This window comes from Lepisosteus platostomus, chromosome 5 (genome assembly GCF_059453375.1).
Source record: "Lepisosteus platostomus isolate fLepPlt1 chromosome 5, fLepPlt1.hap1, whole genome shotgun sequence".
In the NCBI taxonomy this organism is placed as follows: Eukaryota; Metazoa; Chordata; class Actinopteri; order Semionotiformes; family Lepisosteidae; genus Lepisosteus; species Lepisosteus platostomus.
This window is the reverse complement of record NC_142615.1, coordinates 435446-462500: the sequence shown is the minus strand read 5'-3', so window position 1 is coordinate 462500 and position 27055 is coordinate 435446. Positions and strand designations below refer to the sequence as shown.

The window sequence follows — 27055 nt, the reverse complement described above, 5'->3', positions numbered from 1 at the left end:
GGTGCGAGGGGCCCTCACAGCGCCCCCTGCCTGTCGGTGTGAGTCAGTGAGTCAGTGTTGGGGTGCGAGGGGCCCTCACAGCGCCCCCTGCCTGTCGGTGTGAGTCAGTGAGTGAGTGTTGGGGTGCGAGGGGCCCTCACAGCGCCCCCTGCCTGTCGGTGTGAGTCAGTGAGTGAGTGTTGGGGTGCGAGGGGCCCTCACAGCGCCCCCTGCCTGTCGGTGTGAGTCAGTGAGTGAGTGTTGGGGTGCGAGGGGCCCTCACAGCGCCCCCTGCCTGTCGGTGTGAGTCAGTGAGTGAGTGTTGGGGTGCGAGGGGCCCTCACAGCGCCCCCTGCCTGTCGGTGTGAGTCAGTGAGTGAGTGTTGGGGTGCGAGGGGCCCTCACAGCGCCCCCTGCCTGTCGGTGTGAGTCAGTGAGTGAGTGTTGGGGTGCGAGGGGCCCTCACAGCGCCCCCTGCCTGTCGGTGTGAGTCAGTGAGTGAGTGTTGGGGTGCGAGGGGCCCTCACAGCGCCCCCTGCCTGTCGGTGTGAGTCAGTGAGTGAGTGTTGGGGTGCGAGGGCCCCTCACAGCGCCCCCTGCCTGTCGGTGTGAGTCAGTGAGTGAGTGTTGGGGTGCGAGGGGCCCTCACAGCGCCCCCTGCCTGTCGGTGTGAGTCAGTGAGTGAGTGTTGGGGTGCGAGGGGCCCTCACAGCGCCCCCTGCCTGTCGGTGTGAGTCAGTGAGTGAGTGTTGGGGTGCGAGAGGCCCTCACAGCGCCCCCTGCCTGTCAGTGTGAGTCAGTGAGTGAGTGTTGGGGTGCGAGAGGCCCTCACAGCGCCCCCTGCCTGTCAGTGTGAGTCAGTGTGAGTCAGTGAGTGAGTGTTGGGGTGCGAGGGGCCCTCACAGCGCCCCCTGCCTGTCAGTGTGAGTCAGTGAGTGAGTGTTGGGGTGCGAGAGGCCCTCACAGCGCCCCCTGCCTGTCAGTGTGAGTCAGTGAGTGAGTGTTGGGGTGCGAGAGGCCCTCACAGCGCCCCCTGCCTGTCAGTGTGAGTCAGTGAGTGAGTGTTGGGGTGCGAGGGGCCCTCACAGCGCCCCCTGCCTGTCAGTGTGAGTCAGTGAGTCAGTGTTGGGGTGCGAGAGGCCCTCACAGCGCCCCCTGCCTGTCAGTGTGAGTCAGTGAGTCAGTGTTGGGGTGCGAGAGGCCCTCACAGCGCCCCCTGCCTGTCAGTGTGAGTCAGTGAGTCAGTGAGTCAGTGTTGGGGTGCGAGAGGCCCTCACAGCGCCCCCTGCCTGTCTCCGCAGGTGTCGGCGGCCCCACAGTGGAGGACTCCATGGCCATGGTGGCTGTGGCCCTGCTGCTGTACGGCCTCATCAAGATCGTCAGCTGGACCCTGAAGACCACAGGTCTTTATCGGCTCGTTATCCATCGCCTTGTCATTCCCAGTGTGTGTGTGACCTCATTCACACTGTCCCAGTGTGTGTGTGTGACCTCATTCACACCGTCCCAGTGTGTGTGTGTGACCTCATTCACAACGTCCCAGTGTGTGTGTGTGACCTCATTCACACCGTCCCAGTGTGTGTGTGTGACCTCATTCACACTGTCCCAGTGTGTGTGACATCATTCACACTGTCCCAGTATGAGTGTGTGTGACATCATTAATACTGTCCCAGTGTGTGTGTGATGTCAGAGGTGTCTGGGCAGTGGTGAGCCTCAGGGCAGCCCTGTGTCTCTGCTGGTGCTGACTGTGTGTCTGTCTGTCTGTCCACAGACTCCAGTGTCCCAGAGGAGCCGGAGAAGGTAAGACTGACCCTCACACGCTCGCTCACTCCCTCTCTCACTCTCCTCTCACCCCTCTGTCTCACCCCTCTCTCCTCTCACCCCTCTGTCTCACCCCTCTCTCTCACTCCCTCTCTCCTCTCACCTCTCTGTCTCACCCTCTCACTCCTGTCCAGCCTCAGTCTCCTCACCTCTGTCTCACTCTCTCTCAGAAGCAGGAGTGATCGCAGGCGGACAGACTCCTCTCTCCAGGTGAGTGAGTCACACACACACTCACACTGCCTTACAACACACACACTCCTCACACACACACTCACACTGCCTTACAACACACACTCCTCACACTGCCTTAAAACACACACTCCTCACACATACACACTGCTTTAAAACACACACACTCCTCACACACACACTGCTTTAAAACACACACACACACACACACTCACACTGCTTTAAAACACACACACTCCTCACACATACACACTGCTTTAAAACACACACACTCCTCACACACACACTGCTTTAAAACACACACACACACACACTCACACTGCTTTAAAACACACACACTCCTCACACATACACACTGCTTTAAAACACACACACTCCTCACACACCTCCTGATCACACGAGCAGAGCCGTCGTCACCATCGTCATCGTCACCCCACAGCTGGCCCGGTGTCCTCTCACCTGCCCCGCCTCTCTCGGTCTCTCTCCTCCCAGACCTTCCAGAGGAGAACGCCAGGCTGGTCTCACTCTCCGGGGAGAGTGTGTCTCACACTGACTGGAGTGCGTCTACAGAGTGTGAGAGAGTGAGAGAGTGTCTACAGAGTGTGAGAGAGTGAGAGTGTATAGTGTGAGAGAGTGAGAGTGTGTCTACAGAGTGTGAGAGAGTGAGAGTGTATAGTGTGAGAGAGTGAGAGAGTGTCTACAGAGTGTGAGAGAGTGAGAGAGTGTCTACAGAGTGTGAGAGAGTGAGAGAGTGAATCGTTTTGTTTCGGTATGACAGTATATGCAGAACGGACTCTTCCATTTCTTGTGTGCGCGGGGGGAGGGAGCTGTACTGTGACAGCAGGCAGGGATGTTCCTGAAAACAATCGCTGTATCTCTCTAGCCTCTCAACATGCGCTCTAGACAGTCAAGGCAAGAGCACGGTTTCACGCTGAGAAACGCCCCTCACCCATACCGCTCCGGTGTTGCACTAGACTGTGAACATCCCTCCTGCTCTGGCGGTCGTGGGCAGGTCCGCCAGCGCGCCTCAGCTCAGCTCAGCTCAGCTCAGCCCAGCTCCGGCCTGTGTCGGTGGTGATCTCCGGCCTACAGCTGTTCCCTCCGATCGAGACCGTGCATCACCAGGGGGGAACTGCTTTCAAGGGGAACTGTAATTCCCGGCGGCCGGTTGTCGGGGGGACAGGGCTGAGGTGACGCACGCTCTCTCTCTCTCTCTCTCATCAGAGGCCCAGTGTAATTAACCCTTCCTGCTGTGTCCTTGGCTTCGCAATGTCACGGGATTTTTTTTGTTTTGCTTGCCGAGCGAGTGGTCTAATAAAGGTTTTATTCTTTGATCCGAGTCCCGCGCCCTCTGTCTGTGCAGTTTGGAGTCCCCTTCACAGTGGCTGTTGCTGCTGTACTGGCGCCGGCCGAGCCCAGATCAATTACACGGGCCTGAAGGACCGACAGGCGTCAAGCGGCCTGCCTGGTTTGGGCCGCCAGGCTCGATTCTGGAACGGGAGACCTTCCCTGTGGAGTCTGCGCGTTCCCCTCGGAGGGTGCCTGACTCACTGGACACGCTGAGTGGGTAAACCTGGTGTCTCCGAACTCGTGCCTGGAATTCAGGAAGATTGAAAAACGGGAACAGATTTAAAAATAAAAAAAATAATTTTAAGATCCACCACGGACCTGAAATCAGACAACTCCTTAAGCTGTACGGCAAAGGGAGCCGCCATGTCCGGTTACGGCACGACGTGACCTCTGACCCGCTCCGGCGACGTTGCTCCTGCGCCGTCATCCTTTGTGCCTCCAGCCTCCGCCTCCCCCCCTCCTGCCCACCAATCAGCGGCGGCGTTACTGCGGCGCGGCCAATGGCATCGCGCCGTGCTGCGGGGCGGCGGAGTTCAGAGGCCGGAGACGAAGCGGGTAAGTAGTTTTCCTGGGAGTCCGGCTGGCTCTGTTTTTATTTTTTATTCTTTATTCTGCCGCGCCCCCCGCCTCCTGCCCCCCCTCCCCCCCCGGGTCTCGCCGCGGCTCGGTTCGGAGAGGAGACGGGAGACGGCGCAGGGGGCGGCCGCTCTGGGTCTCTGCTTTTATAAAATAATAAAACTGAAACTGAGACCCGTGAGCGAGCGAGCGAGAGAGAGGTGTGTTGGGGAAGCGAAGCTCGGGCGTCGGTCTGGTGACCCCGGGTGGGACAGTCCCAGCCCGGTTCTGGCCCGGGGGTCCCCGCCAGGCGCCGATCCATCCCCCGGTCCCGGCCCGGTCCTGCCCGCTCGCCTGTCTCGGGAGTCGCTGGGCCCTCTGCCGGTCCCGGTTCTGCTCCACTGCGCTCCAGGCTGGGGGAGGGAGGGAGGGTGGTGGGTGCGGATGACAGGCGGAACCGGGCCGCTGCCGGAACAGGACTGAGTCCTGGGGTGTCTCTGGGGTCCCCTGTGTGTGTTCTCCCTGTTGGGGGTACACTGTCAGGACCGGACTGCTGCTCCTGGTCCAGGAGAGAGGAGGGCAGATCGGAGGGTGTGATTCTGGGGTGTCTCTGGGGTCCCCTGTGTGTGTTCTCAGTGTCGGGGGGAGAGAGGAGTGTGTGATTCTGGGGTGTCTCTGGGGTCCCCTGTGTGTGTTCTCAGTGTCGGGGGGAGAGAGGAGTGTGTGATTCTGGGGTGTTTCTGGGGTCCCCTGTGTGTGTTCTCAGTGTCAGGGGGGAGAGAGAGGAGGGTGTGATTCTGGGGTGTCTCTGGGGTCCCCTGTGTGTGTTCTCAGTGTTGGGGGGAGAGAGGAGGGTGTGATTCTGGGGTGTCTCTGGGGTCCCCTGTGTGTGTTCTCAGTGTCAGGGGGGAAGAGAGGAGGGTGTGATTCTGGGGTGTCTCTGGGGTCCCCTGTGTGTGTTCTCAGTGTCAGAGGGGAGACAGGAGGGTGTGATTCTGGGGTGTCTCTGGGGTCCCCTGTGTGTGTTCTCAGTGTTGGGGGGAGAGAGGAGGGTGTGATTCTGGGGTGTCTCTGGGGTCCCCTGTGTGTGTTCTCAGTGTTGGGGGGAGAGAGGAGGGTGTGATTCTGGGGTGTTTCTGGGGTCCCCTGTGTGTGTTCTCAGTGTTGGGGGGAGAGAGGAGGGTGTGATTCTGGGGTGTCTCTGGGGTCCCCTGTGTGTGTTCTCAGTGTCAGGGGGGAAGAGAGGAGGGTGTGATTCTGGGGTGTCTCTGGGGTCCCCTGTGTGTGTTCTCAGTGTCAGAGGGGAGACAGGAGGGTGTGATTCTGGGGTGTCTCTGGGGTCCCCTGTGTGTGTTCTCAGTGTTGGGGGGAGAGAGGAGGGTGTGATTCTGGGGTGTCTCTGGGGTCCCCTGTGTGTGTTCTCAGTGTTGGGGGGAGAGAGGAGGGTGTGATTCTGGGGTGTCTCTGGGGTCCCCTGTGTGTGTTCTCAGTGTTGGGGGGAGAGAGGAGGGTGTGATTCTGGGGTGTCTCTGGGGTCCCATGTGTGTGTTCTCAGTGTCAGGGGGGAGACAGGAGGGTGTGATTCTGGGGTGTCTCTGGGGTCCCCTGTGTGTGTTCTCAGTGTCGGGGGGTGAGAGGAGGGTGTGATTCCGGGGTGTCTCTGGGGTCCCATGTGTGTGTTCTCAGTGTTGGGGAGCGGGGGGCTCAGTTAGTGCCCCCAGTCCGGCGCCGGGCTGTACCAGGAGGGCCGGTTCTGATCTCAGCAGTTACTCAGCTCTCCCAGGCGGGGCTCTGACCCGGGACCTGTCTCCTCCCTCTCTCCAGCCCCCGTCCGGACCGGTCCAGATCGCCATGGCGACGGTGGACAGCATCGTGATCCTGGATGACGACGATGAGGAAGAGGAGGAAGAGCAGGAGCGGCCTCAGCGCCCCGCCCCCTCGCCGCCCCTCGAACCCGGGCCCTCCCACATCACACACTCGCCCTTCGACGCCCGAGAGAGAGGAAGCAACACCACACGGCTGGAGAACAACCAGCTCTTCTCTGAGGTCAGAGACTGTCCACCCCCCCTCCCTCTCTCAGTGCAGAGTGTCCAGTCAGTGTGTCTGTATGAACCCCTCTCTCTCTCAGTGCAGTGTTCATGTACTGGAGTGTCCAGTCAGTGTGTGTGTATGAACCCCTCTCTCTCAGTGCAGTGTTCATGTACTGGAGTGTCCAGTCAGTGTGTGTGTATGAACCCCTCTCTCTCTCAGTGCAGTGTTCATGTACTGGAGTGTCCAGTCAGTGTGTCTGTATGAACCCCTCTCTCTCTCAGTGCAGTGTTCATGTACTGGAGTGTCCAGTCAGTGTGTGTGTGTGTGAACCCCTCTCTCTCTCAGTGCAGTGTTCATGTACTGGAGTGTCCAGTCAGTGTGTGTGTATGAACCCCTCTCTCTCTCAGTGCAGTGTTCATGTACTGGAGTGTCCAGTCAGTGTGTGTGTATGAACCCCTCTCTCTCTCTCTCAGTTTGTAGAGTACTGCTCCAGTCTGACCCGAGACAACCCGGAAGTGATCCCCTACCTGTTGTCCAAGCACTCCAAGGCCAGCCCGGACTTCCTGGGCTCGGTCGAGTTCCGGAACCGGCTGGGCCGCTGCCTGACCCGGGTCCAGAGCAAGCGGGCCAAGACCTACGTGTACATCAACGAGCTGTGCACCGTCCTGAAGCAGCACAGCGCCTCCCGCAGGCGCCCGGCCCTGCTGCGGCCCGCGCAGACGCCCGCCGCGCCGGGCGCCGAGGAGCGCGCAGAGGGAGCGCCGCTGGAGCAGCAGGAGCCCCCTGGGCAGCCGGCTCGGCCCAGGGCTTCCAGGAGACAGGTGAGCGCAGAGAGAGGGAGACAGGTGAGCTCAGAGAGGGGGAGACAGGTGAGCTCTGAGAGAGAGACAGGTGAGCGCAGGGAGAGAGGGGGACAGGTGAGCGCAGGGAGAGAGGGAGACAGTTGAGCGCAGAGAGGGGAGAGGGAGACAGGTGAGCTCCGAGAGAGAGAGAGAGGGGAGAGGGAGTCAGGTGAGCCCCGAGAGAGGGAGACAGGTGAGCTCAGAGAGAGAGACGGGTATCTAGAGAACCTGCTCAAGGTGTGACTGTGTTACAGATCAGGTATCTGGAGAACCTGTTGAAGGTGTATGACGAGGAGATCCGACGACTGCAGGAGAAAGACCTGAGTCTGGAGGAGCTGGAGGATGAGGATTCGAGCTACATCCAGGAGCATCGTCTGAAACGCAAGGTGAGAGAGAGGGGTTCATACACACACACTGACTGGACACTCCAGTACATGAACACTGCACTGAGAGAGAGAGGGGTTCATACAGACACACTGACTGGACACTCCAGTACATGAACACTGCACTGAGAGAGAGAGGGGTTCATACACACACACTGACTGGACACTCCAGTACATGAACACTGCACTGAGAGAGAGGGGTTCACACAGACACACTGACTGGACACTCCAGTACATGAACACTGCACTGAGAGAGAGAGGGGTTCATACAGACACACTGACTGGACACTCCAGTACATGAACACTGCACTGAGAGAGAGAGGGGTTCATACACACACACTGACTGGACACTCCAGTACATGAACACTGCACTGAGAGAGAGGGGTTCATACACACACACTGACTGGACACTCCAGTACATGAACACTGCACTGAGAGAGAGAGGGGTTCATACAGACACACTGACTGGACACTCCAGTACATGAACACTGCACTGAGAGAGAGAGGGGTTCATACACACACACTGACTGGACACTCCAGTACATGAACACTGCACTGAGAGAGAGGGGTTCACACAGACACACTGACTGGACACTCCAGTACATGAACACTGCACTGAGAGAGAGAGGGGTTCATACAGACACACTGACTGGACACTCCAGTACATGAACACTGCACTGAGAGAGAGAGGGGTTCATACACACACACTGACTGGACACTCCAGTACATGAACACTGCACTGAGAGAGAGGGGTTCATACACACACACTGACTGGACACTCCAGTACATGAACACTGCACTGAGAGAGAGAGGGGTTCAGACACACACACTGACTGGACACTCCAGTACATGAACACTGCACTGAGAGAGAGAGGGGTTCATACACACACACTGACTGGACACTCCAGTACATGAACACTGCACTGAGAGAGAGAGGGGTTCATACACACACACTGACTGGACACTCCAGTACATGAACACTGCACTGAGAGAGAGGGGTTCATACACACACACTGACTGGACACTCCAGTACATGAACACTGCACTGAGAGAGAGAGGGGTTCATACAGACACACTGACTGGACACTCCAGTACATGAACACTGCACTGAGAGAGAGAGGGGTTCATACAGACACACTGACTGGACACTCCAGTACGTGAACACTGCACTGAGAGAGAGAGGGGTTCATACAGACACACTGACTGGACACTCCAGTACATGAACACTGCACTGAGAGAGAGAGGGGTTCATACAGACACACTGACTGGACACTCCAGTACGTGAACACTGCACTGAGAGAGAGAGGGGTTCATACACACACACTGACTGGACACTCCAGTACATGAACACTGCACTGAGAGAGAGAGGGGTTCATACAGACACACTGACTGGACACTCCAGTACATGAACACTGCACTGAGAGAGAGAGGGGTTCATACAGACACACTGACTGGACACTCCAGTACATGAACACTGCACTGAGAGAGAGAGGGGTTCATACACACACACTGACTGGACACTCCAGTACATTAACACTGCACTGAGAGAGAGGTTGGTTTTATGGCAGTAACTTATTTTTAAGTAGCAGTCTTGATGGCGAGTTGGGTTGTCGTTACTGTGCTTTTTCGGCTCTCCACTGCAGTGTTGTTGTTGAGGGGATGAAGAGGAGAGTGGTCTTGTCTGTTTCAGATGATGAAGATCTACGATAAGCTCTGTGACATTAAGGGCTGCAGCAACCTGACGGGCAGAGTGATTGAGCAGAGGATCCCCTACAACGGCACGCGCTACCCCGAGATCAACCGCAAGGTGACGCCCCAGAATAACTGTTCTATCACCTTAATAAGAAGTACCACTGTACTAGCGCATCACAGCTGCGCCATGGCAACTGACTGTACTACTGTATCACACCGGCACCATGGTAACAGACTATACTACCGCATCACACCAGCGCCATGGTAACAGACTGTACTACCGCATCACACCAGCGCCATGGTAACAGACTGTACTACCGCATCACACCAGCGCCATGGTAACAGACTGTACTACGACATCACACCAGTGCTGTGGTAACAGACTGTACTACCGCATCACACCAGCGCCACGGTAACAGACTGTACTACCGCATCACAACAGCGCCATGGTAGAAGACTGTATTACTGTATCACACCGGCGCCATGGTAACCAACTATACTACCGCATCACACCAGCGCCATGGTAACCGACTGTACTACTGTATCACACTGGTGCCATGTTAAACGACTGTACTGCCTCATCACATGGGCGCCATGGTAACCGACTGTACTACCACATCACATGGGCGTCATGGTAACTGGCTGTACTGCCTCATCACATGGGCGCCATGGTAACCGACGGTACTACCGCATCAAACCGATGCCATGGTAACAGACTCCTCTCTCTCCCCTCTCCCTCCCGCTCAGATCGACAAGTTCATTAACTCCCAGGAGTCCCGGCTGTGCCCCCCGGACTACAGCGACATCCTGCGGGTGGTGAGGCGGGCCGACGAGCGCCACGGCCTGGGCCTGAGCCGGCGCCAGCTGACCCAGATCGCGCAGGACGCCTTCCGCGACACCGGCAACAGCCTGCAGGAGCGCCGCCACCTGGACATGGTCTACAACTTCGGCTCGCACCTGACCGACGGATACCAGCCCGGTGAGGGGCCCCGCCGCGGCCCGGCGGGGGGGGGGGGCGATGTGCGCCCCCTGTGTGCGGGGTCGAGCTGCCGGCACCTGCGCCTCCTCAACCCGGGGACAGGCGCTCGGTTGGCCACCGCTCTGCCCCCAGGGCCTGCTGGGAAGTGTAGTTCAGGAGGCCCTGGGGGCAGGACAGTCCGCAGGCCCGAGGAGGAAGGCGGTACCCCCCCCTCCCTGCGACCCGTACAGCCATCCTGTGTTCCTCCACACGCCTCGGCACACCCTGGAACACCACTGAATACGAGCTGGAGTGGCTCAGCGCTCTAGAACTGGCTTCACCCCGCGGCTCCCAGCTGGCAGACCACTGGAGCCCAGCAGGTGTGGGCCTGGCCAGTGCCTGGAGGGGAGACTCCTGGGAGAGGTGTGAGTGGGGCCAGCAGGGGGCGCTCTCACCCAGCTCACAGCCCACTGGAGCCCAGCAGGAGTTAACCATGGCCAGTGCCTGGAGGGGAGACTCCTGGGAGAGGGGTTAGTGGGCCCAGCAGGGGGCGCTCTCACCCAGCTCACAGCCCACTGGAGCCCAGCAGGGGGAGCCTGGCCAGTACTTGGAGGGGAGACTCCTGGGAGAGGGGTGAGTGGGGCCAGCAGGGGGCGCTCTCACCCAGCTCACAGCCCCACTGGAGCCCAGCAGGGGGAGCTCTCACCCAGCTCACAGCCCACTGGAGCCCAGCAGGGGGAGCCTGGCCAGTACCTGGTGGGGAGACTCCTGGGAGAGGTGTGAGTGGGGCCAGCAGGGGGCGCTCTCACCCAGCTCACAGCCCCCTGGAGCCCAGCAGGGGGAGCCTGGCCAGTGCCTGGAGGGGAGACTCCTGGGAGAGACAGCCCCCTGGAGCCCAGCAGGGGGAGCCTGGCCAGTGCCTGGAGGGGAGACTCCTGGGAGAGGTGTTAGTGGGGCCAGCAGGGGGCGCTCTCACCCAGCTCACAGCCCCCTGGAGCCCAGCAGGGGGAGCCTGGCCAGTACCTGGAGGGGAGACTCCTGGGAGAGGTGTGAGTGGGCCCAGCAGGGGGCGCTCTCACCCAGCTCACAGCCCTACTGGAGCCCAGCAGGGGGAGCCTGGCCAGTACCTGGAGGGGAGACTCCTGGGAGAGGTGTTAGTGGGGCCAGCAGGGGGCGCTCTCACCCAGCTCACAGCCCCACTGGAGCCCAGCAGGGGGCGCTCACCCAGCTCACAGCCCACTGGAGCCCAGCAGGGGGCGCTCTCACCCAGCTCACAGCCCCACTGGAGCCCAGCAGGGGGCGCTCACCCAGCTCACAGCCCACTGGAGCCCAGCAGGGGGCGCTCTCACCCAGCTCACAGCCCCACTGGAGCCCAGCAGCCTGGCCAGTGCCTGGAGGGGAGACTCCTGGGAGAGGTGTGAGTGGGGCCAGCAGGGGGCGCTCTCACCCAGCTCACAGCCCCACTGGAGCCCCGCAGGGGGCGCTCTCACCCAGCTCACAGCCCACTGGAGCCCAGCAGGGGGAGCCCGGCCAGTACCTGGAGGGGAGACTCCTGGGAGAGGGGTGAGTGGGGCCAGCAGGGGGCGCTCTCACCCAGCTCACAGCCCCACTGGAGCCCAGCAGGGGTAGCCTGGCCAGTGCCTGGAGGGGAGACTCCTGGGAGAGGTGTGAGTGGGGCCAGCAGGGGGCGCTCTCACCCAGCTCACAGCCCACTGGAGCCCAGCAGGTGTGGGCCTGGCCAGTACCTGGAGGGGAGACTCCTGGGAGAGGTGTTAGTGGGGCCAGCAGGGGGCGCTCACCCTGCGGTCAGTGTGGGGCCTGATGCCCCAGTATAGCAACGGGGACACTAGACTGTAGGTTTTAAATTTCACCTCTCTCCTCCCCTCGTCCAGCCACCGACCCCGCCCTCGCTGACCCCACCCTGGACCGCCGGCTCCGCACCAACCGGACAGTCGCCCTGATCAGCCTGGACGACGTCATCTCCAAGTACTCCCAGCTGCAGGACGAGGCGGAGGAGGAGGAGCGCAGGAGGCGCCAGGAGAAGGACAAGCAGGCAGAGGAGTCGGGAGCAGAGGTCTGTTCTCACACCGACCCTCACACAGACCCCAGAGGCACCCCTCACACAGAGAGAGGAGTCCAGACCCTCACACAGACCCCAGAGACACTCCTCACACAGAGAGAGGAGTCCAGACCCTCACACAGACCCCAGAGACACTCCTCACACAGAGAGAGGAGTCCAGACCCTCACACTGACCCCAGAGGCACCCCTCACACAGAGAGAGGAGTCCAGACCCTCACACAGACCCCAGAGACACTCCTCATACAGAGAGAGGAGTCCAGACCCTCACACAGACCCCAGAGACGCTCCTCACACAGAGAGAGGAGTCCAGACCCTCACACAGACCCCAGAGGCACTCCTCACACAGAGAGAGGAGTCCAGACCCTCACACAGACCCCAGAGACACTCCTCACACAGAGAGAGGAGTCCAGACCCTCACACAGACCCCAGAGACGCTCCTCACACAGAGAGAGGAGTCCAGACCCTCACACAGACCCCAGAGACACTCCTCACACAGAGAGAGGAGCCCAGACCCTCACACAGACCCCAGAGACACTCCTCACACAGAGAGAGGAGTCCAGACCCTCACACAGACCCCAGAGACACTCCTCACACAGAGAGAGGAGTCCAGACCCTCACACAGACCCCAGAGACACTCCTCACACAGAGAGAGGAGTCCAGACCCTCACACAGACCCCAGAGACACCCCTCACACAGAGAGACGAGTCCAGACCCTCACACAGACCCCAGAGACACTCCTCACACAGAGAGAGGAGTCCAGACCCTCACACAGACCCCAGAGACACCCCTCACACAGAGAGACGAGTCCAGACCCTCACACAGACCCCAGAGCCACTCCTCACACAGAGAGAGGAGTCCAGCCCCTCACACAGAACCCATAGACACTCCTCACACAGAGAGAGGAGTCCAGCCCCTCACACAGACCCCAGAGACACTCCTCACACAGAGAGAGGAGTCCAGACCCTCACACAGACCCCAGAGACACTCCTCACGCAGAGAGAGGAGTCCAGACCCTCACACAGACCCCAGAGACACTCCTCACACAGAGAGAGGAGTCCAGACCCTCACACAGACCCCAGATACACTCCTCACACAGAGAGAGGAGTCCAGCCCCTCACACAGACCCCAGAGACACTCCTCACGCAGAGAGAGGAGTCCAGACCCTCACACAGACCCCAGAGACACTCCTCACGCAGAGAGAGGAGCCCGGACCCTCACACAGACCCCAGAGACACTCCTCACGCAGAGAGAGGAGTCCAGACCCTCACACAGACCCCAGAGACACTCCTCACACAGAGAGAGGAGTCCAGACCCTCACACAGACCCCAGAGACACTCCTCACACAGAGAGAGGAGTCCAGACCCTCACACAGACCCCAGAGGCACTCCTCACACAGAGAGAGGAGTCCAGACCCTCACACAGACCCCAGAGACACTCCTCACACAGAGAGAGGAGTCCAGACCCTCACACAGACCCCAGAGACACTCCTCACACAGAGAGAGGAGTCCAGACCCTCACACAGACCCCAGAGACACTCCTCACGCAGAGAGAGGAGTCCAGACCCTCACACAGACCCCAGAGACACTCCTCACTCAGAGAGAGGAGTCCAGACCCTCACACAGACCCCAGAGACACTCCTCACACTCCTCTCCCTCTCCGTTTTCCAGAATCCGTCTCAGGCAGCGGAAGACTCGGGCCAAGGAAAGGCCAAGGACAGGATTGAGGGAGAGGCCGAGCTGGAGGAGGAGGAGGAGGAGGAAGAAGAGGAGGAGGAGGAGGAGGAGGAGGAAGAAGAAGAGGAGCTATCCTCTGACCCCGACATCGAGGAGGAGCTGCAGGCGAGCGAGCAGCAGGGGGCAGGTGAGAGAGGGAGAGACGGGGGGGGACAGGACAGACACCCTCGCAGGCCTGGCGCCTCCTGGTTAATCCAGCTCTTCTCTGCCCCAGACGACGACGAGGACGAGGAAGACGGCGGTGAGGGGGGCGCGCCTGTGGCCGGGGGCGGGACTTCCTGCTCGGAGCAGGAAGAGGAAGAGGACGGCCAATCGGTGAGCAGCCGGCAGGAAGAGGCCTCGGCGGAGAGCCCGCCCTCCCGGCCCAGGGGGCGGAGCTCCGGCGGCCCCGCCCCCGCCCCCAGCCCGGGCCAATCGGGCCCCGCCGTGCCCTCGGAAGGGGGCGGGTCCCCAGGGAGCGACGGCGCTGAGGTGCCGCCAGCCTCCCCCAGTCGGGGCTCTGCCCCGCCCAGCCCCGCGGCCCTCCGCGGCCGGGCCCGACCGGACCGGCAGCCCACTCCTCCTCGCCCTCCTCGGTCCCCTTCCAGCCCGACCGCAGCCGAGGGCCTCCCGACACTCGTCTGCCCTCAGCCCGACTGCCAGAGCCCGCCCCCATCGCCCCCCTCGGCCAATCGCCCGTCCCCCGAGGGCCCGCCCCCCTCGGCCAATCGCCCGTCCCCCGAGGGCCCGCCCCCGCCGTCCCCCCCGGCCAATCGCCCGTCCCTGGAGAGCCCGCCCCCTTCCCCGCCGGCCAATCGGACGTCCCCGAGCCGCCGGAAGAGGAAGAGGAGGGCCAGCAGCGTCTCCGGGCGGGCGGGGCCGGAGCTGAACGGCGCCGTGAAGGAGGAGGAGGAGGAGGAAGACAGGAGGTCAGTCCGGGCGAAGGGGGGAGTATCGATCCTGTACTGATGGGTACCGCGCGGGTGTTGATCTGATATTCATCTTGTATTGATGGGGTATTTGCCGGATATTAATGGGATAATGGGATATTGCCTGGGTATTGACGGGGTATTGACAGGGTATTGATGAGGTATTGCCCAGGTATTGACGGGGTATTCACAGTGTATTGACAGGGCATGGGCATGGTATTAATGGGGTATTGGCCAGGTATTGATGGAGTATTGATGGGGTATTGCTCTGGTATTGATGAGGTGTTCACAGGGTATCGGGCAGGTATTGACGGGGTATCAGGCAGGTATTGACGGGGTATGGGGCAGGTATTGATGGGGTATCGGTGTGGTATTGACGGGTGCCTGTCGTGTCTCAGCAGTGACATCTCCCTGGACATGGGTGTGTGCAGCAGCAGCCCCCTGCAGGCCGACTCCACCCGAGTCGAGTCCCCCTCCCTGGAGCTGGTGTCCAGCTCCCAGCCCAGCCCCCCGCACAAGCGGAGCAAGGTAGGAGCGTGTCTGTGCGCTGGCTCCCTGTCTGCTTACTCTCTCTGTGTGCTGGCTCCCTGTCTGCTTACTCTCTCTGTGCGCTGGCTCCCTGTCTTCTTACTCTCTCTGTGCGCTGGCTCCCTGTCTTCTTACTCTCTCTGTGCGCTGGCTCCCTGTCTTCTTACTCTCTCTGTGTGCTGGTTCCCTGTCTTCTTACTCAACTCTGTGCGCTGGCTCCCTGTCTCCTTACTCTCTCTGTGCGCTGGCTCCCTGTCTCCTTACTCAACTGTGCGCTGGCTCCCTGTCTGCTTACTCTCTCTGTGCGCTGGCTCCCTGTCTCCTTACTCAACTGTGCGCTGGCTCCCTGTCTGCTTACTCTCTCTGTGTGCTGGCTCCCTGTCTCCTTACTCTCCCTGTGCGCTGGCTCCCTGTCTTCTTACTCTCTCTGTGTGCTGGCTCCCTGTCTTCTTACTCAACTGTGCGCTGGCTCCCTGTCTGCTTACTCTCTCTGTGTGCTGGCTCCCTGTCTCCTTACTCTCCCTGTGCGCTGGCTCCCTGTCTTCTTACTCTCTCTGTGTGCTGGCTCCCTGTCTTCTTACTCAACTCTGTGCGCTGGCTCCCTGTCTCCTTACTCTCTCTGTGTGCTGGCTCCCTGTCTTCTTACTCTCTCTGTGCGCTGGCTCCCTGTCTCCTTACTCTCTCTGTGCGCTGGCTCCCTGTCTCCTTACTCTCTCTGTGCGCTGACTCCCTGTCTCCTTACTCTCTCTGTGTGCTGGCTCCCTGTCTTCTTACTCTCTCTGTGCGCTGACTCCCTGTCTCCTTACTCAACTCTGTGCGCTGGCTCCCTGTCTCCTTACTCTCTCTGTGTGCTGGCTCCCTGTCTCCTTACTCAACTCTGTGTGCTGGCTCCCTGTCTCCTTACTCAACTCTGTGCGCTGGCTCCCTGTCTCCTTACTCTCTCTGTGTGCTGGCTCCCTGTCTCCTTACTCAACTCTGTGTGCTGGCTCCCTGTCTCCTTACTCAACTCTGTGCGCTGGCTCCCTGTCTCCTTACTCTCTCTGTGCGCTGACTCCCTGTCTCCTTACTCAACTCTGTGTGCTGGCTCCCTGTCTCCTTACTCAACTCTGTGCGCTGGCTCCCTGTCTCCTTACTCTCTCTGTGCGCTGGCTCCCTGTCTCCTTACTCTCTCTGTGCGCTGGCTCCCTGTCTCCTTACTCAACTCTGTGTGCTGGCTCCCTGTCTCCTTACTCTCTCTGTGTGCTGGCTCCCTGTCTCCTTACTCAACTCTGTGTGCTGGCTCCCTGTCTCCTTACTCTCTCTGTGTGCTGGCTCCCTGTCTCCTTACTCTCTCTGTGTGCTGGCTCCCTGTCTCCTTACTCTCTCTGTGTGCTGGCTCCCTGTCTGCTTACTCTCCCTCTCATTATGCTCTCGCTGTGCTCTCCCCTCTCAGATCAGCGTGGCGACGCAGTGTGACCCAGAAGAAGTGATCGTCCTCTCAGACTCCGACTGACCTTTGACCCTTTTTGGCGGACGTCAAGCTCGGGGATCCCTGTCCTTCTGCCCCTCCCTCTGGTCCCGTGAAGGGGATCCCGGTATCTCTGCGGCGGCCGGGCAGATATTTCTCTCGTTTCTGCGCTCGTTTGCTTGAGACTTTTCTCGGGGGGGAGATGGGGGGATTTATTTTCAGGTTTCGTTTGCTTTCTGAGTTTTTGGAGTTTAAAAAAAATTTTTTGTATGAATGTTGATGATGTTGAAATGTCTATATTCTGTATTATCAGCTGTGTACAGGCATTTTATAAAAATAATGTTGACTGGAAGTTTTCAAAGCCCAAAATGTGCTTCACATCTTCTTATTTTGATTAGATTAGATTAATTAAAAACAAACAAAAATAAAAGGCAATAAAATCCATCTGTGAGGGAGTCTGACAGCACTGTCACACCTGGAGCAGATCAGACTGCTGCGCACTGGGAGTCTGACTGACTGCACTGTCACACCTGGAGCGGATCAGACTGCTGCACACTGGGAGTCTGACAGCACTGTCACACCTGGAGCGGATCAGACTGCTGCGCACTGGGAGTCTGACTGACAGCACTGTCACACCTGGAGCGGATCAGACTGCTGCGCACTGGGAGTCTGACTGACAGCACTGTCACACCTGGAGCGGATCAGACTGCTGCGCACTGGGAGTCTGACTGACAGCACTGTCACACCTGGAGCGGATCAGACTGCTGCGCACTGGGAGTCTGACTGACTGCACTGTCACACCTGGAGCGGATCAGACTGCTGCGCACTGGGAGTCTGACTGACTGCACTGTCACACCTGGAGCGGATCAGACTGCTGCGCACTGGGAGTCTGACTGACAGCACTGTCACACCTGGAGCGGATCAGAGTGCTGCACACTGGGAGTCTGACAGCACTGTCACACCTGGAGCGGATCAGACTGCTGCGCACTGGGAGTCTGACTGACAGCACTGTCACACCTGGAGCGGATCAGACTGCTGCACACTGGGAGTCTGACAGCACTGTCACACCTGGAGCGGATCAGACTGCTGCGCACTGGGAGTCTGACTGACAGCACTGTCACACCTGGAGCGGATCAGACTGCTGCGCACTGGGAGTCTGACTGACAGCACTGTCACACCTGGAGCGGATCAGACTGCTGCGCACTGGGAGTCTGACTGACAGCACTGTCACACCTGGAGCGGATCAGACTGCTGCGCACTGGGAGTCTGACTGCACTGTCACACCTGGAGTGGATCAGACTGCTGCACACTGGGAGTCTGACTGACAGCACTGTCACACCTGGAGCGGATCAGACTGCTGCGCACTGGGAGTCTGACTGACAGCACTGTCACACCTGGAGCGGATCAGACTGCTGCGCACTGGGAGTCTGACTGACAGCACTGTCACACCTGGAGCGGATCAGACTTCTGCGCACTGGGAGTCTGACTGACAGCACTGTCACACCTGGAGCGGATCAGACTGCTGCACACTGGGAGTCTGTCTGACAGCACTGTCACACCTGGAGCAGATCAGACTGACAGCACTGTCACACCTGGAGCGGATCAGACTGCTGCACACTGGGAGTCTGACTGACAGCACTGTCACACCTGGAGCGGATCAGACTGCTGCGCACTGGGAGTCTGACTGACAGCACTGTCACACCTGGAGCGGATCAGACTGCTGCGCACTGGGAGTCTGACTGACAGCACTGTCACACCTGGAGCGGATCAGACTGCTGCGCACTGGGAGTCTGACTGACAGCACTGTCACACCTGGAGCGGATCAGACTGCTGCGCACTGGGAGTCTGACTGACAGCACTGTCACACCTGGAGCAGATCAGACTGCTGCGCACTGGGAGTCTGACAGCACTGTCACACCTGGAGTGGATCAGACTGCTGCGCACTGGGAGTCTGACTGACAGCACTGTCACACCTGGAGCGGATCAGACTGCTGCGCACTGGGAGTCTGACTGACAGCACTGTCACACCTGGAGCGGATCAGACTGCTGCACTGTCACACCTGGAGCGGATCAGACTTCTGCGCACTGGGACGCTTTGTAACGAGAGGCAGTATAACTCTGATTTTCAAGTGGAAGGTATATAACTTGTATATATTTTACTTGAATTGCAGTTTGGGCGCTCGAGCTGTTTGGTTTGTTTTGGGCCAGAAGGGATTCTGCTGGGAGAATCCAGGAGGATTGTTCCTCGATTTGCCTGGACTGAACAAGGGGACTTCAGATCCACTGGAAAACCGGGTCAGTGATAGTGGGTGTGTGGTGGAGACCTCTCTCTCTCTCTCTGTCCCTCTGTCCCTCTCACAGTCAGAGCTGATGGCGATAGAGAAGTTCGTGTTGATCCCCTGTTCCTGTCTTCTGAGAGAACGGAGGACGGACAAGCAGGTCTTGTACAGACAGACTTTATTGTAAAAGAGGTAGCGATAGAGGTTATTGTACTGTACAGAAACACAGTAGTGTGATCAAACACGCACTCGCTCGCAGGCACGCCCTACCAGAGCCCCTCTCCTGTCTCCTGCAGTAGTCTCACACGTACACAGACAGACTCAGTAGAAAAGTCAATACTTTTTTTTTAACAACAACAACAGAAAAATTCTTTGGATTTTATCAAACGCTTTGCCTCCGTTTCTCTCTCTCTCTCTCTCTGTCGCCATGTCCTCTCTGTCATCTCCTCAACCAAAAATCAGTTAAAAAGAAAAGAGTAATGATCCTATTAGTAAGAGTAATGAGAGAAATTATGACATAAGCAGTAATAGTGTCTATTCCTCTCTGGGGCTCAGAGAGGAAACAGCAGTAACACAGTTAGTCTCCTCCTTCAACAACAGTAACACACCTGTAGCCTCAACACACACAGACACAGGCACACTCACACACTGAGACACACACACTGCTCCTCAGAGAGGAAACAGCAGTAACGCAGTTAGTCTCCTCCTTCAACAACAGTAACACACCTGTAGCCTCAACACACACAGACACAGGCACACTCACACACTGAGACACACACACTGCTCCTCAGAGAGGGAACAGCAGTAACGCAGTTAGTCTCCTCCTTCAACAACAGTAACACACCTGTAGCCTCAACACACACACACAGACACAGGCACACTCACACACTGAGACACACACACTGCTCCTCAGAGAGGAAACAGCAGTAACGCAGTTAAGTCTCCTCCCGTAACAACACGCACACACTCTTCACACAGACCGAGACGGACACTGGAGACGCACGCCCACACTCACGCGCAGGCCCAGCCCGAGCCTGGCAACAGGCACCCCGAAAAACTCCAACCCCCGAAAAATAACACCAGAAGAGAAACAGAAAACACACCTCGCATGACCCTGTCTCACTCAGCCCCTCCCTCCCCCACCCGCCCCAGCCTCCTCTCTGGCTCCGCCTCCACTCCGCTGCAACCTGTCAGCTCTCTCGACGTCACCGCCCCCTCACCCCCCTCTCCAGCCAATCACAGCGCAGGAGAGGGCGGGGCCATCAGTTGGAGTTCTCCGAGTGGTCGCTGCCCGGTGATGTCACCGAGGGGGGCGTGCCTCCCTCTGGCCAGCTGCCGTTTGTCTGAGAGGGAGAGGGAGGGAGAGGGCGGCGGTCAGGGGCGGATAACGACCCAAACCGTGGTTAATTAATCAATCAATTAACTAACGAGCGAACACACGAGCGTGCCTCACCCTGCCTTCTCTGGGGCTGTAGAGCTGGGAGGAGCTGAGTCTCTCCGAGAAGCGTCCCTGAGACTCCTGGGACACAGAGAGAGAGAGAGAGATTCCCCGGATCAGAGCCCCAGTTTGAACCCGAACCCCACATCCCAGACCCGCTCCCTTGCGTGTGTCTGTGCCAGCTCGGTCCCGGTCCAGGCGCACCAGGTGGGGTCTCCACGCGCCCAGGAAGGCGGAGCTTGAGCCCCTCGTTGGCTCACTGAACTCGGGTCAGTCCGGGCCCTCGTACCTGAGTCCCAGGGTGATACGGCTGCTGGTCTCCGTTCAGCGTAGGAGGGACCCCCATGAAGAGATCAGCTGACCCAGAGAGTGAGAACGACCCCGAACCTGAGAGAGAGAGAGAGAGAGAGAGAGAGAGAGAGAGAGAGAGAGAGAGAGAGAGAGAGAGAGAGAGAGAGAGAGAGAGAGGGGTTCATACAGACACACTGACTGGACACTCCAGTACGTGAACACTGCACCGAGAGAGGTGGAGGTTGGGGTCGAGGTACCTGTGGAGGTGGGTGTGTGAGGCGACTCTCCCCCTGTGGCTCCAATGGCTGTCTTCATGGCGTAGAGGTTTGCCTCCTCCTGGAACTTCCCGATATTCTTCTTGTAGCGGATCCGCTTGTTTCCGAACCAGTTGGACACCTGGAAAACCCACAGCGGGACCGTTACTGAACCGGAGTCGGATCCAGAGTGCTCACACTGTCTCTTCCCAATCCAGAGTGACTCCAGTATGGGGACAGCAGGAGAGAGAGTCTGTTACTAAACCGGAGTCAGACCCAGAGTGATCATACTGTTCCCAATCCAGAGTGACTCCAGTATGGGGACAGCAGGAGAGAGAGTCTGTTACTGAACCGGAGTCGGACCCAGAGTGTTCATACTGTTCCCAATCCAGAGTGACTCCAGTATGGGGACAGCAGGAGAGAGAGTCTGTTACTGAACCGGAGTCAGACCCAGAGTGTTCATACTGTTCCCAATCCAGAGTGACTCCAGTATGGCGACAGCAGGAGAGTCTCTTGCTGAGTCGGACCCAGACTGTTCACAGACAGAGGCAGAGAGACAGGCGGCTGGGACAGAGAGACAGGCAGACCGGGGACGTCGGGCACCTGAGAGACGGTGATGCCGCACTGCTTGGCCAGCTCCTCCTTGGCCTCCTCGCTGGGGTACGGGTTCGACAGGTGGGAGTAGAAGTACTCGTTCAAGACCTCCGTCGCCTGCTTGCTGAAGTTCCGGCGTTTTCTCCTGGGAGACGGGGGCGACAGCGGCACGGTCACGACTCCGGCCTCGACAGCGAATCGCCCTGCCCCTCTGGCCCAGCCCCAGCCCCAGATCTGCCCCGCCCCCCCACGATGTACCCCTCCTCCTGCCCTGCCACACACCCATCCCACCTGACCTGACCTGCCCTTCACCCTCCTTGCCCCGACCCCAGCCCTGCCCCCTGACCTGCCCTGCCCAAGTCCTGCCCCCCCAGCGCAGTCCTCTGACTGCCCTGCACAGCCCCGTCCCCTGATCTACCCCTCCTCCTGCTTTGCCATGCCCCATTTCCCACCCACTGACATTCCCCACCCTGTCCCACCCCAACTCCACCCCTGGCTGCCCAACTCCGCCCCCCCCCCAGTCCCGCCCTCTGACTGTTCAACTCCGCCCCCCCCAGTCCCGCCCTCTGACTGTTCAACCCCACCCCCAGTCCTGCCCTCTGACTGCCCAACTCCGCCCCCCCAGTCCCACCCTCTGACTGTTCAACCCCGCCCCCAGTCCCACCCTCTGACTGCCCAACTCCGCCACCCCCCAGCCCCACCCTCTGACTGCCCAACTCCGCCCCCCCCCCCAGTCCCACCCTCTGACTGCCCAACTCCGCCACCCCCCAGCCCCACCCTCTGACTGCCCAACTCCGCCACCCCCCAGCCCCACCCTCTGACTGCCCAACTCCGCCCCCCCCCCAGTCCCACCCTCTGACTGCCCAACTCCGCCCCCCCCCCAGTCCCGCCCTCTGACTGTTCAACCCCGCCCCCAGTCCCACTCTCTGACTACCCAACTCCGCCCCCCTCCCCCCCAGTCCTGCCCTCTGACTGCCCAACCCCGCCCCCCAGTCCTGCCCTCTGACTGTTCAACCCCGCCCCCAGTCCCACCCTCTGACTGTTCAACCCTGCCCCCAGTCCCACTCTCTGACTGCCCAGCCCCGCCCGCCCCGCCCCCTACTCCGCCCCCTGACCTGGCGTCCAGGAAGCGGGAGCGCAGGATCATCACGGCCTCGCAGGTGCTCTGCTTCAGCTGCGTCTGGATGGCGCTGAACTTGCGGTGGATGATGCCCACCATGCGCTCGATCTCCCGGGGCGACACGGGCCGCGTGCGCGACTGCTCCCGCAGCAGGTTCATCACGTGGGTGGTGAACTCGCTGCAGGCCTGGGGGAGACGGGGGGGCGGGGTCAGTACAGGGTCATCGCGTGGGGAGGGGCGGGGGCGGCTCCGCACGGTCCGGACCGGGCCCGTACCTGCTCGTACTTCTCCAGCTCGGTGTGGTAGATGTTTCGGATCTGGCCCAGCTTGCTCTTGTAGTCCGAGTGCTCCAGCGAGCTGTCCGGCGACACCGCGCCCCCCGAGCTGGTCGCCGCGGAGACGGCCGCGGCGGCCCCGCCTCCTTTCTCCGGCCCGGCCACGCCCTCCGCCAGCAGCATGTTGTCCAATCGGACGAGCTGGGGGTCGGGGGGCTCCTCCTCCTGGTTGCTGCGCATGGACAGCCCTGGGAACCCAGAACTGTCAGTCAAGCGGAGCGACGGGGAGAGTAGCCAATCACAGCCAGGATAAGACACCCTGCGGTCACGCCCACCCCTGGACCGGGACTGGACAGCCCTGCTGCAGACACACTGACCCCTCCAGGACTGGACAGCCCTGCTGCAGACACACTGACTGACCCCTCCAGGGCCAGGACTGGACAGCCCTGCTGCAGACACACTGACTGACCCCTCCAGGACCGGACAGCCCTGCTGCAGACACACTGACTGACCCCTCCAGGGCCAGGACTGGACAGCCCTGCTGCAGACACACTGACTGACCCCTCCAGGACCAGGACTGGACAGTCCTGCTGAAGACACACTGACTGACCCCTCCAGGGCCAGGACTGGACAGCCCTGCTGCAGACACACTGACTGACCCCTCCAGGGCCATGACTGGACAGCCCTGCTGCAGACACACTGACTGACCCCTCCAGGACTGGACAGCCCTGCTGCAGACACACTGACTGGCCCCTCCAGGACCAGGACTGGACAGTCCTGCTGAAGACACACTGACTGACCCCTCCAGGACTGGACAGCACTACTGCAGACACACTGACTGACCCCTCCAGGACCAGGACTGGACAGCCTTGCTGCAGACACACACTGACCCCTCCAGGACTGGACAGTCCTGCTGCAGACACACTGACTGACCCCTCCAGGACTGGACAGCCCTGCTCCAGACACACTGACTGACCCCTCCAGGACCAGAAATGGCCAATATCAGCTCTATCAGACCAGTACAACACTTGTCTAAGGTCTTCATAAAATACTTTTAATAATTCCCCAGATACCTCAATTATCTACGATTGCCATGTTGTATATACGGTAAATCACCCTGTGTATTGCATATTGGGACGTAATAACAGCAACAAGGGCATTTAATCTCCGTTTTATTGGGTTGTTTTAATTATTAGTAACTTCAGTCGAAGAAATATTGTTACTATAAGCCTGAATTCCCTCATGTATATATCCGTACAAAGATTTTAAATTTAAAACACGCAAGACTTTTCAATGTACAACTGGAGTCTAATTATCACGTAAAACAGACTGATCAATTACTAAACGACTTTAACGGCACACAACAAAACAGAGGCAGCTGGTAACCGCCTGCTTCAAAGTGAAACGCCCCCGGGAGACATTAATTGAACTTTAAATTAATTAGTCTTTAACTGGGAGGTTTTACAAGACTTCTGTCTCTCGGTCGTCCGAGATACAGAAGGAAAATGGCGGCCGGCCCGGGCCCTTGTAATTTACAAACAAAAACAGCGTCGGTTTTATAACATCAGCGTTTCAGAACCGACCCGATACCGGGGTTCGGACAGTTTCGATAACGTGCTTTTGCGTTTTCTGTGGAAAAGTGGATAAAATGGGCACACTTCAAAACTTACTGTTCTTAAAACAAAAAAGATCTCCGTTGTCAGGAAACTGACACCATTTTGGCTCTGATCCCAAGCGACCGTTTCGGCAGGAAAATCCTATAAGAAATTACCGGGGGCCCTTGAGCCAAGATGGCGACCTACTGGCTCCAGTTTCATGTACACAAAAACCGAAGCCATAGGAGAAGGGGGTGGGGGGGACGTAGTTTGTAGAAATTATATTTTTAATAAAGTTTAAATGATTAAGAAGTGGAGTGTGTGAGTGAATAACTGATAAGAAAGGAAAACTCACCGGTTTTCTCTTTGATTTCGCACAAGACGCTGAAAAGGGCCGGTTTCATGGGGTGGCAGTTCAGGGCGTGTTTTCTGTCGGGCCACAGGCGGTTAAAAAAAAGACAAAATAAATAAAATAACATAAGCGAAAGGGACAACAGTGATCGAAAATAATCAAATTAAAAACCGACAAGTCGTTTAGTAACGTCAGTAGAGTTCCAGTCTCACGACGTTGATGCCCCAACTACAGATTAACAGCGTCTAAATAGGCCTGGGTATATTATTATAACTATTTTTAAAGTTTTATTATGGGATCCCGCCAATTTTAGGGGTTCATTTATTCTGAAAAACGTTTACAGCGAACACTATAGTCTGGGTATATTAAGAACTCCAAAACGATCAACAAAACACATCGACATCTTGTGAATTTCGGGAGAAATATTTTTCAAACGCACCGGAATCCTGTACATTTCGCGAAATTTGTCACCACGCATACCCGTGTTACACTCGCTCGGCGATTAATGTAAAATCTCTTAAATGATATCTCGATCGCAGTTTATTCTTAAGTCTCGGCCCAAGCCCTCAAGCGTCCTCAGAAAAGTGAAATGATCAATTATTTCATAACGACAGAGGTCATTCGTGTCTCTGCCCCTGTTCAAGTTGAACTTCTCCGCGCTTTTAACTCTTTTTAAAGTTTGGCAAAACAGCTCGGGTCGGAAAATAGGGAGTCTAAAACGCCTACAAAGCAACAAAAATATTAAATGCACAAATGTGTTGTAAAAATCTGCAACAATGTGTTGATTTGCATAAAGCCGTCGTGTGGCCTTATTTACAAGATATTCATCTGTTTCTGAGACGATTTACTCGAGTGGGTCTGAACTTTTGAAGAAGTCTCTCAAGATTTCTTTTTAAATCGTCAGGAGACGCGAGCGGATGGGGGTTAACATCCACATCCACAACAACAACAACAACAACAACAACAACAACAACAAAACTTTCGTAACTTTTCCGCCGTCATCGTTACTCAGCCAGTTCAGTTGGGAATTGCACAAAAGATGATCAGATATGAGTGACACACAAACACAAGAAGAAAAGCTCGGCTTGTAGCCTCTGCTCCTTATCGCCATGATTACAACAACCGTGCAGCGCCTTTCATGTCAACAACTTTAAAAACACACGCCTGCAACATAACTACAGTATTACCACCGAGCTACTGCCCTCCCGGTCCGGTTCTGCCATTAATAACAGCCTATTAATATCCTCCTAATTGATCAATTGGCTTCCCAACACGCCAATAAAAGCGCGGACGCCGGTCATGAGGCTCAACTCGCTTCGCCTCCGTCCTCAACAAACTTCGGCCGAAACTTGCCGTGTTCGGATAGAAACATGTCCTTAAATAAAGACGTATATTACAAACCAAGATCTCACGGCTCTAAAAGGCTGCGAACCATAATCTACAGCAGAGCTTCTCCCCGTCCCTTCCTCCCTGAGCCCCACTCTCGCGTGTGTGCATATATATACAAAAAAAAGACATTTTTCTGGCTTTTATTTCTCCACGTCCTTCGCCTTCTCCGTCCCCCTCCTCTCACGCACTTGGCCTGCGCCTCGTCCAGGCTCTGGTCGGTGATGGTCATGATCTGCTGCAGGATGTCTCCGATGTCCCGGCGGCTCTCCGGCCCGCCGCCGTCCTCCCCTGCGCCGCCGGGGCCCCGGTGGCCCGGGTGTCCCGGGTTGCGCGGGTGCAGCGCCGGGTGGGCGCTCAAATTGAGGCCCCGGCCTGCGGGCCCGCTGCCGGTCTGCGGCGGCTGCTGTTGCAACATCCCTGCTACGCGGCGCCCAGAGAGACACAGCAGATGTGGCGGCCGGCCGGCCCACTCTCACTCTCCTCTCTCACACACACACACACTCCCCCACGGCACGGCACGGCACACACACACACACTCAAGCACAGCCGGGGAGGGAGATGGGCGACCACACACACGGTCCCCCTAGCGACTCGGGAGCACGACGAAGGAGGGAAAAGGGGGTTCGTGAGGGTCCCCCGAGTGGGAGCGTGGGTGAGAGAGTGAGACACGCAGCGCTCCTGCAGGACACGGGGCAGGGAGGGTGGTTCCTAGACACCCTCCCCAGGGGAGGGAGAGAGACTGAAGGGGGCAGAATCTCTTCGGTCTGGGGCAGAGAGGACAGAGGGGGGGGCGCAGGATTCAGGGGGGTTCTGAGCCCCCGAAGGCACTGAGGAAAATCAGTGGGCAGAGCGGTGGCTCTGTGGCTCAGGATCTGCGCCTGTGGCTGGAAGGTTGCCGGTTCAAATCTCACAGCAGGCAGAGGAATCCTACTGTGTTGGGCCCCTGAGCGAGGCCCTTACCCCCAGCTGCTCCAG

At 58.3% G+C, this 27055-nt stretch overlaps 3 protein-coding genes and 1 long non-coding RNA gene across 8 annotated transcripts in view; 2 read left to right on the top strand and 2 right to left on the bottom strand.

The window, feature by feature from the left end:
* Nucleotides 1–3320, top strand: part of tapbp.1 (TAP binding protein (tapasin), tandem duplicate 1) — a 10819-nt gene extending 7499 nt beyond the window's left edge. The window contains exons 6-9 of one of the 3 annotated variants that reach the window (XM_088631956.1): nt 1281–1382; nt 1748–1776; nt 1968–2007; nt 3211–3320. In XM_088631956.1, the coding sequence (XP_088488082.1) occupies nt 1281–1382; nt 1748–1776; nt 1968–1979 (143 nt within the window). In that variant the 3' untranslated portion in view covers nt 1980–2007; nt 3211–3320. Of the gene's footprint in view, nt 1–1280; nt 1383–1747; nt 1777–1967; nt 2008–2478 lie in introns of all 3 variants that reach the window. The other 2 variants (XM_088631955.1, XM_088631953.1) reach the window with 2 other exon arrangements.
* LOC148662296 (uncharacterized) lies at nt 2065–2479 on the bottom strand. Its single transcript, XR_015936745.1, has 2 exons — nt 2339–2479; nt 2065–2275 (listed from the first exon to the last, which is right to left on the bottom strand). It is a non-coding gene; the product is annotated as an uncharacterized LOC148662296 (long non-coding RNA).
* A 703-nt stretch (nt 3321–4023) lies between the features above and the next one.
* daxx (death-domain associated protein) lies at nt 4024–16862 on the top strand. The gene is made up of 11 exons (XM_088631849.1): nt 4024–4048; nt 5716–5937; nt 6396–6743; nt 7019–7150; nt 8838–8954; nt 9587–9818; nt 11690–11871; nt 13545–13737; nt 13825–14518; nt 14917–15046; nt 16479–16862. Exons 2-11 carry the CDS (start codon nt 5743–5745, stop codon nt 16536–16538), a joined length of 2283 nt encoding a protein of 760 aa, XP_088487975.1. The 5' UTR covers nt 4024–4048; nt 5716–5742; the 3' UTR covers nt 16539–16862.
* A 2071-nt stretch (nt 16863–18933) lies between these two features.
* Nucleotides 18934–26715, bottom strand: pbx2 (pre-B-cell leukemia homeobox 2). 3 transcript variants are annotated; one of them, XR_015936734.1, is made up of 10 exons: nt 26269–26715; nt 24695–24768; nt 22745–22992; nt 22465–22655; nt 21359–21494; nt 20759–20897; nt 20500–20597; nt 20226–20291; nt 19747–20115; nt 18934–19593 (listed from the first exon to the last, which is right to left on the bottom strand). XR_015936734.1 is itself a non-coding variant. In XM_088631969.1 (9 exons), exons 1-9 carry the CDS (start codon nt 26493–26495, stop codon nt 20035–20037), a joined length of 1260 nt encoding a protein of 419 aa, XP_088488095.1. In that variant the 5' UTR covers nt 26496–26715; the 3' UTR covers nt 18934–20034. The 3 variants fall into 3 exon arrangements, 1 of the variants encoding a protein (XP_088488095.1); XR_015936735.1 differs by having other exon boundaries at nt 18934–19475; XM_088631969.1 differs by having other exon boundaries at nt 18934–20115.
* Between the last annotated feature and the right edge of the window lie 340 nt (nt 26716–27055).